The sequence below is a fragment of the Amblyomma maculatum genome, chromosome 11 (genome assembly GCF_055883805.1).
Source record: "Amblyomma maculatum isolate TAMU_Amacu chromosome 11, ASM5588380v1, whole genome shotgun sequence".
NCBI classification, from domain to species: Eukaryota; Metazoa; Arthropoda; class Arachnida; order Ixodida; family Ixodidae; genus Amblyomma; species Amblyomma maculatum.
This window is the reverse complement of record NC_139354.1, coordinates 66,368,537-66,381,339: the sequence shown is the minus strand read 5'-3', so window position 1 is coordinate 66,381,339 and position 12,803 is coordinate 66,368,537. Positions and strand designations below refer to the sequence as shown.

General features: G+C 43.3%; 1 protein-coding gene across 4 annotated transcripts in view; it reads right to left on the bottom strand.

The window, feature by feature from the left end:
- LOC146174013 (prestin-like) overlaps window positions 1–12,803 on the bottom strand; it is a 189,921-nt gene that overhangs the window by 27,073 nt on the left and 150,045 nt on the right. Inside the window, exon 1 of one of the 4 annotated variants that reach the window (XM_084583171.1) lies at window positions 11,880–12,248. The exons of the other annotated variants lie outside the window; for them this stretch is intronic. Coding sequence (XP_084439297.1) covers window positions 11,880–11,962 — 83 coding nt within the window. The 5' untranslated portion in view covers window positions 11,963–12,248. Of the gene's footprint in view, window positions 1–11,879; window positions 12,249–12,803 lie in introns of those variants that run through there. 4 annotated transcript variants of the gene reach the window in all.

Sequence of the window (12,803 nt, the reverse complement as noted above, 5' to 3'; positions counted from 1 at the left end):
AACACAAGGCAGATTGTGTTTTTAATCTGGAGACGGTGTTGCTCTTGATTTCCCCCTTTGCATCGGGTGTGCTATATCAGCTGAGGCTTGAAAATAAGCCCTGTGTAGAACTAATGCAAATCCTCTGCGAAGCTACTGCCCTTCCCGGAAAGCTGATATATTAGGTCTTATTTATAGTGGATGCTGCCATTGTGAGCAGCATATGGTTTTAAATTTTCTGTTATTAAGTTATAAGCTGCAAATTATGGGTCCAGACTGAAAATGCCTTGCAAGAAAGGCATGCAGATGCGCACAATAACGCGACTGCGTTAGTAGCCGACACTTTGACATAATCGTTAATCTATTTAGTTGCTTGTGCCTTGCGCATGGCCACGCACTGTAAAAGCTGGTATAAATTTTATTCTAAATAACAGGCCCTTCTTCATATTTACAACACGCATGATGGTAATTTATATGTTAACTAGTTCACCATAGTCGGTTGAACACAGAACCTCATTCACTTCACACTCAATTAACCGTTCCCACTCCTTTTTACTCCTAGTCGCACGTATTTACGAGCGATATGCGTAAGGAAAAACCTCGCAAATACTTCAGCAATGCCTAAATCGAGTCTCATATCTCATTTGTATTGCACAATTTTTCCCGTTATAGCATCTCCTCTTCTATTTTCCCTGAATTCATACGAGGAACATTGCTGTTTACTACTTATGTCGTTGTCAGAGACTTCGATTTTTTTCTTTTGTACAAAAGTACATAGTTGCGCGCAAATCAATGGAAGATTACGCAGAACAAACCGCAAAGTCAGACGGAATAAAACAGAATGGGGCGCCATCTTGCTAGTGCCAAGCTTGACCGAAAGCCACATTGAACGCGCGTTCGGTCCGTACCGCACGTCTTGAACCGCGGTATGCGGCTTTACGACAGCGCGCTGTATCTGCGTGGTCCGACCGCTGTGGTTTACGGCGCCTGCAACTCCGGAAGCTGCAGAACGTAAAGCTCCTTTTTGTGCGCTTATGAGTGATAGAATTCCTGTTGCGCCATGCAACTTGTCCTGTGAAGATTGCACTTTGAGATAACTTTTTGACAACTCCATTTGTCTCCTCTAGCTTTCCTCCATATTTCTTTTCGAGGAAGAACACTTGCAGTACAGCTTTCGATAAAGTGGTTTTACATCTTAAGCGTTTCTTTATAATCTAGAGGACAAAACTGTTCCCATGAGGGTGCTGGAAATATTATATCACGCCAGACCAATTCCAGAAATCTAGATATATTTTATTAATTTTGAGTACGCTTTCACTGCAACAAGTCTTCTACTTTCACACGCATTTACAATGTAACCGATGTATGCATCTCAGCATAGGTGACAAAGCGAGGCAGATACACAATCCCGTTTTATACAAAACATTTAAAACTCTTTTGAGCCGACAATGGTTAGAGGCATTAAGAAGTGCTTAATCTAATTTTTGTAATTCCTCTTGGTACTGTTGCCCCTATCACAATGTACAAACAATTATCAGGTTGAAGAAATAGCCTTTGGTTACAGCGCCTGGTGCAACCAGTGGTCTTTATCCTTGATGGATGCACTGCAGTTTCCCGGGGAGAGCGACAGAAGTTAAACACCTGAAATTATTAAAATTACCAAACAAAACAGGCCAACGACCTTCATCACGAGCATCATGAAATGCAGTCCTAGCCGGTGGTACAGGTATTGTTATCTAAAAGACTAAGAAATAACATGCCTCACAATTGTCCAATGCGATGATATAGATGAGGAATTAGAAAAACAGGAGTGGTTTGAAGAATGGAAGAATGTTGAACGTCTGCGCCACGTCGGACCTAAAATCTGTCAGCATGTCCCCATTAAAAAAAAAAAAAAAGTAAAAGCAGCTGGACACACTATTCTGGAAATGTGAAACTCGCGTGACAATGTACTTTAGTGCTTTCAAATGTAAGCTTGCGCACGAAATTGATTGGTAAAAGTACCTGAACAATCATAAAACGAACGCGCGAAACTCGAGAGTTCGATTAAATGAACGCTCAAGTGAGTGAATGCACGAAACTCACGGATTCGCACTGACTCCGCCGTTGCTGCCGCGGTACATGGTCTCGATGGAGCGTTTCCCGTATTTGTCTTTTTCGTTCCTCTGATGCACGGCTCACGTGCGCGCACACATATGCGAGCAAATCCGTGGTGAAAGCCCGTGGATGCGCAAGCGACGCGCTGTTGCCGTTGTAGTGCATAAATGGGCCGCAAAGCGCTCGCGGCGTCGCTATCATTGTGGTCTCGGTGACCTCTTCTCATTGGTCGCTGCCGCCTGTCCAATCGCGGTGATCCTCGGCGGCCATTTTGAACATCGCGCGTCGGTAACACTGTTCCGCTCAGGCACGTGTGTTCGCGTAAGGGCGTGGTGAAGCCCTGCACCTTACATTGAGAAACGAGATATGTGTTTGCTCTCTGCAAACTGCGCGCGGCCGTTTTGTGTGTGACCCGGTATGTATCCTCTCGCGTCACATAACTTAAGAGATAAGAGCGACTAGGAAGAATTCCGCTACGGCCCTTTAAAAACGCTGCTCTCTTCCCCTCCGGAAAACGCATAGCATAGACCGAGTTTTAAATGCACGGGTCGACCCTTTACTCCTTATGTCGGTGTAGAGAAAATTATTTGCTTCGTAGTTTTATTTCTACGTTATACTTGTTATCTGGCACTCAGCGGTTTTAGAGCAAGAGGAGGTGTGGCTTTGCTTGGTACATTGTACCTGGAGAGGGCGGATCTGATTTAAATAATATATAACGGCAGGAGGATGCGGGATTATCCATCTGCGGAGCTGTTATGGACGTCAGTGACTAGCGCCATCTATTTGCCGCGAATAGCGAACATAGCATAGCTAAATCGGGTCCTATTGTACATATAAGGGTTGAAAAAGTCTACAGCCGTGACGGATTCTGCGTAAGAACATTGGCGTACCCTTCCTCCTAACCTTAAACTATGGCGCATAATGTACTCCCTGTGCTAACACAAAGAGGTTCGGGTGCATATACAGAATCAATGAGATGAACCATAAATTCAAATTTCCAGATGCGATTTCGCGCGTTAGGTGCCATCCAAAGCATGGTGGCAACTAGATACATTAGTCCATATCTCTTACCATCCATCTCAGCCCTTGGTTAGCTAGCTTTCCCTTGAGCATTAAGTTCATAAAGCTAGTGTCACACGATATAATGATTCCTTATCAATTACTTATTCTAGCTCTCTTTGGGGCTATATTTAAGCCGCATCATGTTCTCCGTGCCCCATTTCTGTTTGTATGAATCCACACAAGGACGAGATATCGTCCACCCAAAGTCTGAGCGATAAAACCGATCCCGTTAGTTGAGCCATTCAGAAAAAGAAAAATTCGTTTTTAGAAGTAATGTTTCTTGCCGCTGCTGTCCTCATTTAAACTAGGCCTCTGCTTACGATGTTACATTGAACGAGAGAACCTATAGATGGCCTTCTGTCTGTTCGAACTCGTATTATGTATCTTTTTCTTTCCAACCCTCCCTTTTTTAGAGCCCTAGATGCTGCGATGAGTCTATATTGTCGACCATAAACCCTGGCTGCTCATTGGAGGGTCAAATTCTAAAGTTAAAGTTCAGCCACTTTGGTCATCTGATGAGAAGAGAGGAGTCGTTGGAGAAAGATTTGATGTTGGGTAAGGTTGAGGGTCGCCGGAGAAGTGGTAGGCAGCGAACGCGATGGTTAGATGGCATCCTCGAGGCGCTGCAGATGAAGTTATGTGACGTTAGGGAGATAGCGAGAGACCGGAAAGCGAAGCGTGATATGGTCCATAGGGTCACGAAGAGTCAGACACGACTGAACGACTGAACTGAACTGAGACGTTGCGATGGCAGCAGCATGCCGCGAATGTCCCGATAATATATTCATGCTATCTCGCTCCCCTAATTCAAAAGCATTCCGTAATAAGATTAGATCAGGGCCCGCTTGCACAAAACAATCTTAAGACTGTCTTAGCTAAGTCCAGACTTAACTGGAGTCTAAAGAATAGGCCACTAGCATGGACTCTTAAGACTGGAGTCAAGACTGGGCTTCAGTCCTGACTTGAATAAGTCGCTTGTATGATTACGACTCTAGTGCTGTCTTGGTTAAGACACAAGGACGCCAGGTGTCTAAGTAGAGAAATCAGGGAAATACAGGGATGCGCTGGCACTGTCCCTGCTGTAAGATGTACACATTCCGTCAATTTTGCGTTGTGTAAAATCCGTGCCATTGCTTTTTGCGGCTTAAGATTGTGTTACGAGGAAAAAGGCCCGAAGTGGTTGCTGAGGCCGTTCTGGGAAGCCACTCTGGTGAACATGAACCTGAAGCGTTCGACGTCCGGAACATGAGCCGTCTTAAATAACCTTGGTCTTTCTAAAGACACCATTTAAGTCTGGACTTAGCTCGGACTTTATCGTGCAAGCCGGCCCAGGTTCTTAACTATCATTCCAGACGGTTTGTATTAGCTTAAATGTCGATGCTTTGCGTAAGAGTGAGTCTCATATCCAATCAAATTATCTTTATTCGGTTATGCCCTCGTAAAAAGACTTCAAGCTAGAGATGATAACAGCCGGTTCATTTTCGACGGTTGTTATAGAATCGTACACGCTCCTAATTGCGCTTAATTATAGGCTGCTTTACGTAAACAGGATATATCTGCAATGTCACACCCAAGTAATTGATCCCTTCCTGCTTGTTCGGGCTAAGTTAACCGCAAACTGGCAGCGGTCTAACTTTGTGGAATTACCGCGGGAGTTTCAACGAAGAGCACATCATGTGTTTTCCGCCTTGTAGCTAATAAAAAGAACTGTTGCCATCCGAGATTCACGTCAGCTCTGTTTTCTGCATTTCAGATACGATCGCAGAACACGAACTCCTCTTTTAGGTGAACATCAAAAGGATAAGTATCTTGCAGAACAAAAAGACTTCAGCTGCGGCTTAGTTCAAAACATTACAGTTTAAGCAAGCACGGCAAAACACTTCACATAATTGGAGATCGAAATGAAAAACAAAAAATGGGGCAAAGACAGCAACACGAAGCTTGAAAGAAACTGGCAAAGGAATGTGTCAGGTGCACTCTTTTATCGTTATTATTGGGAAAGTGCAAAAGGATTCTAAATGAGCACTCATGAGCGCAGAGACGGCATGCTGCATGACTATCCAGCTTGAGTGAAACGCATATCATTCCTGTTTTTGTCGACGCACTTATTGCTGTTTCCGCTACACCAGCATTTCACATTGTTTTTGTGACGAGCGCAGTTGCTAGAAAACTGTACTCTGAAATCCCCGAAGCATCAAATTAAGTTCTCGTTGACGTACAGTAGGGACCACTCTTTCCGGAGAAGGTGAGGTAAAAATAATGCTTTAGCTACATTTGCGTTTTGCGCGGGAAGTGCAGCAAAAAATTCAAATCCTTTATTCAGTATTTGTGTTTTGTTTTGTTTTGTTTGTTTTTTTACAAAAAATACTAGGGCAGAAGCAAAACGCTACTGTACTAGTAGCTTGACGGAGTTCCTTGGGGCATTTAGCACAGGGGCATTTAGGGGCATTTAGCACAGTTCCCACTTATATTGTTTACCACGTCATGTGCACTTACTGCGTCTGCGCAGATCAGCTTGAGGCCGGCAGGTGTCACCTCTTTCGCGCATGTTTACCCTATGTACACTATGTGACCAATTGGTTGGTCCGTACTGACAGCGCGCGGTCAGTGGCACGCGCAACGCATCAACTCTCGTTTGAGGTAAAGAATGGTTCCTGTGACACCTAATATGTTAGTACGCTCCGCAGCACAGAAATCGGCGATCGCAAAAGGTTTTTGAATAAAAGGAACATTTGGCATGACCTCTGCTTTACAGTGGAGTGACTAGACGTATCAAGCGTAAATGTTATGTTAAAGGTAGTTGCGAATTGTTTTTGTTTCGTGATGATCGTCTTTTTGTTTATCCAGCTCAGTATGGTCATGGCTTTCCAGAATTCCTTTTTATTTATTTTTGAAACCGCCATTTTGTTCAGTGTGCTCTAGATAAAGCGTTAAACTGGTCTGTTATGTTTGGCTGCACTCACATGCGACATATTAGGTCAAGGCAGCATCCGTAGTACACGCTGTCTTGCCGATATCACAGCGCACGACGTATATGTCGCAGCGTGCTCACTGGCGGAAAATTCCATCGAGAGGGACTGGGGAAATCATGATACTGGATTTTACCATTTAATGTGTTGCAAAGGCAAACGCGGTGTCTAGAGTTAAGGATCAAAACAACAGTTGTAAGCTACAAGGCGATGCGATCTAACGTAAAAGTTAATCCCTCACTAGCATTTTCGCTGGTAAGCAGATAAGATGCGAGAGCGTTTTTTGCTGCGGATAGATAATGGTTGTCTACACCTTCATTAAATTCGAAGGAATGACTAGAGAAGTTCTCGTTATTGATGTCCGAAGTAAAATTAGCAGATAAAAATATACATTCTTGAATATTTCTTTTTTTTTTTTGTCAATAAACTGTGGAGGAAAAAGTAACGTAAATGTAGCTCCAAAGAACCAAATAAGAGAGGGTAAAATTGCGCAGAGTTCATTTAGAGAGAAGCAGCATACCCTTCTCTAGTTCGAACATTTCTTTGTAGGAGTGACAACTGTTGCAGAAATGGCATGAGATTATGAACAAAACAAAAGATATTTATTCGTTTGGAAAGAATTGGCCACTGCAATATCGGAAAGGTAAGTATTTATAACCATCATTTGACGCAAGGAATTCTGTAAAAAAAGCTGAAGCGTGCTGTTACTTGTGCTAAAACCGTGTAGTATCCCATCATGTTACAATATTTGGGTATTAAATTTTTTTTTTTACTGCCATCGATTTCTTTTTATGCTTTCGTTTGTCTTGTTCTATATTATGTTAATCCAGCGTACCCCAAATGGAATGTCTCCTCTTAATCACCGCAGAAGTATACATTATTATTTTTTTAAAAGTTGCTATTTTGTGTTGCATTTCCAGTTCAAATGGGTGCCCAAGGTCCGCTAAATCTTTCGTCAACGAGAGCGGCAACCACCCGGAACCGTACGTGCAGGTCTAGCGACGGAATCTATAGAGAGATTTAGCTTGCCAGCTTGCCGGAGACGTACTGACGTAGACACATACCGGTTTTCCATTCACCTCCCACGCATGCTCAGTGGCAGCGATTGCACTCGCCCCTGTCAATGCGCGTGCGCAGGAACGGTCCGGCGAACCAGTATACATCTACGTCATTACGTTTCCCGGCAAGCTAAATCTCTCCCATATCACTCTTCTTTGTGGCACCCGCGGAGCATGGGCTCCGATGCACATGTAAGGACAAAAAGAACTGTATTACTCATGAGTGCATTCAACATAGTGTTTTTAAAAGCGATCAGTGGAATCGAGTAGGGCAATGTTTTCAGATGTGGTAAAAATAAGGTTGCAAATATTTTATCATCATTCAAGCCGTGTGCTCATAGCAACAGCGGGTGAATTGTTCCAGCGGGTTTATCGACGTGTTACTATTAGCGATATCTATTTGGATGGCATGTCGAGGAGGGCAACCGCTCACCTGAGCTTTTAATAGGTAGTTATCAATTTGGCAAAGAAGAAACACGCAAAAATACACTGACTGGGAACCCTTGACTGGACGGAGTTCGGAGTATATCTATTTATTGGGCAGAGTGTGGCTTAACGGCAGCCGTCATTTTCAGTTTCCCGCCCCAAGAGAGGGACATAATTTTGATATTGGTTTGTTCGTTAGTATTTTTGTTTGTGTATTAAGACGAGTGAAAGTATTATCAATTATAAAGAATATCATGTTGGCATTTTTGATTTTGATAAAGGCATCGCAACCTCCAATAGCAACTGAGAACTTAGTGATCAACAATCGTGCCAAGGCGTTTCCAGTTAGCCAATTATGTGATGAGGCCGCTTGTGTTTGGAAACTACACATACTAACAGAATATTGCCAGCAAATAGGCTTGCAGGAATGGAGTCTGTAGCAAAAAAAAAAAGTAACTAGTGTTCGTTTAGTTGATTTTTGCCTCCTGTGAAAGAATCATTTAGCATATTCGTATTCTGTTTAACTTTGGCGACTAAATATATTTTCGGGAATGCTTATACGTCCCTGACTAGAACTGCCGATGCATTCTAATCATGCAAAGGCAGAGCCGAGCTAATTTTGATGACATCTCATGCAACACCTCCAGAACGGGTCTTGCCTCTTCTTCCTCTGAAGTTCTAGAAACTTGTGGATAGCGAAACATTATTTCATTTCAATCGTCACCGGGAACAAAGAAATTTGCTGTGCTGTTTCCGTTTCACTAGATCAACTGACTGCGATAGACGCCCTAAACCTTTTCGTGTGCACGAGTGCTGTCAATAAGCTTGTTTTGGAGTATGACATTAACACATAGACGTTGCAGCAGGCATCTAACCACTAGACTTGATGGCCGCAACGTGCTACGCCTGACGCTTGCTCTTTTTACGCGCTTTTACGCGCACTGAATTCGTGATGCCTCTGCATAGTGACTGGGGCCGCCAGCTTCAGCACTTTTCCAAACTTAATATACATTTCCATCTTTTCAGTGCACAGAAGCATGACACTGGCCGCCACTGAAGATTAGCTTTGGCAGATTAATGCACCAAAATTAACTCAACCAACTGTTTACTTCAGTCTTCGCTTTAGCAGCGCCCAGCTGTCCGTCAGTCTGCCTTAGGCGTCATGACAGTCTGCTGACCTCCGCAATGGGGCTAAATTATCCAGTCGAAGTTTTATACATGGACACAATAGGTTATTCTTAAAATGCGCTCGAAGAAACCTGAATATCGTAAGTACAGGAATTGGAGGCTGGAGCTAGCATGAGTGTATTATATAGGCGTATATCATGTCTTTGTAATCGCAAAGAGGTAAATTCTGGTGCGACTCTAGACTCTGAAATTCTAGTTTTTACTCGAGAAGAACTTTGCAGTTTAATCCTTTTCGGTTGCTGTAGGGGGACAGTAAAACCCGGGGCTTTCATTATTAGAAGTTTGCCCGCTATATTATATCTGCAAAATTGCTAACTGAGACGCCATTGGTTCATTGTTTATTGCATTGAACAATATAATTGTTTCCTTCTATTTAAAGAGCCGTGTTCTAAAGAAAAGTAGACAGAGGGCCCTGAAAGAAAATGATCAAATACAACTGGTACGTTGGGGGAATGGTGTAAAGTTAAATCATGCTGATGCGCTGCAATCAACACTTCAGTCTGCAGCAGTCACTGAAGTTGTTAAGCATCATAGTGGACATACATTAAGACGGCTTTATTTGTGTGTCTTGTGTAATGAATCAGATTTTTTCAATGCATTACTTCTTCATGACGCTCTGCCTTATCATCGCTCTCTCTTGAACTTTATTAGAACAGCCAAACTTTTTCTTTCATTTTATACCCCTTAAATTTTTACATATTTAATTATGAGGCAATAAACAACGTTAATAAAACAAAAGTGCACTGCGCAACGCTGAACATAATGCATTTGTCGTGCTTTAGTGAATTTGCGGTCGCTTTTCTCTTTCCTAAGAGGTCTGGATGTCACCTTTTACTTAAGAAGGTGCACTCTGTCATGTGGGGTGTACAACAGTGTGCTTTCTTTAATCTAATGACTATTAACCTTCGCTTCTTAGTTTTGTGCTACTTTAGGTTCCAGTATACTCATCGATTTACGTTTGCTTCTCCCTGTACAGTCGTAACTTCACTATGTTTCATAGGCCCCAATAATTGCATTCAACCCCAGTAAAAGTATATTGCGCTTTTCCGCAGTCTAGAGATGCCCTAGTTCCACTGTTCAGTCAAAGCATTTTTATCATTAGGCCTGCGTTAAGACATAAAACTGATTGTTTTTGAAAACCTTCAAAATAAATAAGCATTGTACCAAGAAAAATTCATCCTAATTGTTGACATCGTCTCACTGAACTAAAAGGATTTTCCCTGCATTCATTCTCTGGCTTTTATGCAGCTGTTCGTTTAGAGTAACAGCTGAGCATAACTAATTGCTAACAAAAGATAAAAACTGTATATTCAAGCGTTGTTAAATTACATTACAAAAAGCGTCGCAACACATCTTTCCCCCCTTTTATTTTCCTTATCTCAATTTCACCCCTCCCCCGTTTGTGTATAGCGCTTGCGTGATGATTCATGCGCTACTAGAGTGAATCATGTCCTTTGCATGTACTTCTGCCCCAGCCATGTTAGATATATGATCTGGCTTATTGCTTGCAACTTAGCCTATCGGCACGCGCTGGTCAAATGTTCACTCAGTATGCAAACCAGGGTCTCTAAAGAACTATTTTAATAGGTCAGCTAGGCCATTGCGGATATACTGCAAGACCTAACCGCTTCACAATTGAGAAATTTTAACTGATTCAATAAACAGCAGGGCAGAAAAGGAAGGACTTTCTCTTTCTGAAGAGGCCTGGATGCCATCTTTTACGTTGAACCAAGTTTTATGTTTTAATGTCCAAAGACGTTTAAAAGGCATGATAGTTTTGTGAACACCGCTGCACTGTTCCTTTTAGCACAGTGTGACATGCCTGCCCCCAGCGCAGGGTAGCAAACCGGTTTCTTTTGCCGCTTAACCTCCCTAACTTTCCTCCTCCTCATCTTCCTCCTATAGGTTCCCGTGTAGAAGACAAGATGAATTGAACAAAATGTGAACAGGAACATGCAGGTTCCCCAAGAATAATGTATCCGCTTGTCTTGCTGCCTTTTCCAAGACCATTGTTCCTATTTATTGACACCTGAACGATATTTGCGCTTACATCTAAACAACATGACTTGAACGACAGCTACACTTGAACGAAGGCTACCCTATTCGTAAATTATCATTCATGTCTTTATCGGCATAACATACGCCACTAATATGGAAACGTAAATATACTACAGGGCTTACTATAGATCCTACTGTCATATATTTTTGTTATATATGCACTGCAGAAGCTTCCCTTCTCTACACCCCCAGGCCAGAAAGCGCGGGCGAAGCTCAGCTGGTATCGGTATGCTAGCTTCTTCCGTTATGTCAAGGCTATTTTTCATTTCAATATATAGGCGATATTGACACCCGTACAGGACGTGCCGCAAGTGTAGCCGCATTGACACCAGTGCGCCAAATCTGGTTACAGCTAGTCCTACAAACACCTTTGCTAACAACATAAACATTTCGTAATAATGTTAGAGCAGGAAAATATGCAAATTAGTCGGGTTCGAGGGACTTGGTTGCGAAATCAGTGCATTGTAGAAAATTGAATAGTATCGCTAGGCACTGTTCCTAAGCTCCGCTTTAACAGGAATGCAGTACGCCACCGATTACCTCGAAAAGTAAGTAGTCCACAGTGCGATTTCGATGTATGATTGAAGGCAGCAAGAGGAATGTATGCATCAGTGTACCATATGTTGTTATCTTATTTCAAATTTTCTCAAACAAGTCTATGTTTACTAAGCGAAATGACATTGTGAGCGCATTTCAAATCATTGTTACGCGACGACGCAATTTATTAACCTATATTGTTAAGGCTAGTTGTGGAAGTCATTTTGACCATATATTTAATGAGGTAGTTCGTATAAGGGAAACCGGTGAATGGGTCTGCTGACTAAATTACGCTAACAACTACTTAAATAACACGGTAAAAACATATGCTAACCGATATTACCGCTATTATTACCTATCGGCTTAAGAGCAATAGACAAAACGGGCTGAAACAAGAGCCTGGTAACAAAAAAGGACACGGCAACCTTATTTCGTTCTCTGGGAATAACCCAATCACAGCCATATAGTACAATTTTAAATCCACGGCTGGCCACTGATAGCTCACCCGTTATCTCCGGTGAATCTTCCCGAGAAAACAATCGCGGGAGCCGGCTTGGTGGTGAAAGACTCGCTCCGCGGGCAGACCATTCTACAGCGCGACGTTCCGTACCAGGCGCTCTCTGCCGGCAACGCAGTGTGAAGTGGGAACCGCCGCTACAACGTCCGGGGCAGTCCGTTAATCTCCGCACGGTAACGAAAGCGACGTAGCCGTCGCAAGTGAGGAAGGCACGGCGTCCAGATGGAAGAGGCGGGAGTGCAGGGAAGCAACGGTATGTAGAAGAACATCAGCCACTAAGCGCAGAGCTCCAGCTGCAGCACCTGCTGTAAGCTCGCCTGGAATGAAGAGTCTGCGTGTGTGTGACTCGCCGTTGCAGGAATTCCTTTTTCTGTTCTGTCTCTCGCCCAATTACTTTATTTATTTATTCCCGCACCTCCTCACTTCTCTGCGTCGAACACGTGCGTGGAAATTGTCCGCGCCGTGGAATCCCAGGAAGGCGAGCGTGATGAAACAGCGCCCGTCACATTTCAGGGACGCGCTCGCGGAGTGCCGGCCTCCCCCTCCCGACGTTGTCAATCTAGATCTGCGGCTTCCCGCCAGCGTTGCTGTCCGTATCTCTACGCTGCCTATCGCGAGGATCACAAACAGAATAATTAACGCCTTTTCTTCTCCCGGTCTCTTCTTGCGCTACACTTCCGACTTCACTTGTCTTTCGCTCTGGGCTTCAGCCCGTATGCATGAGATATGCCAACAGCTGAGCTGCCAAGCTTGCGTCAATCCTACGCAATTGGTAATTATTTCTACGTAACCAGTGGTTCTATGGAAACGTTCAACAGATACCTGAGGGGTCAAGAAGAAAAGTAAAATGAGAAAAAGTTCTGCGGTGGATTCGTGGCGAGAGTGAAGCCAGTGACATCATCTGTCTATCTT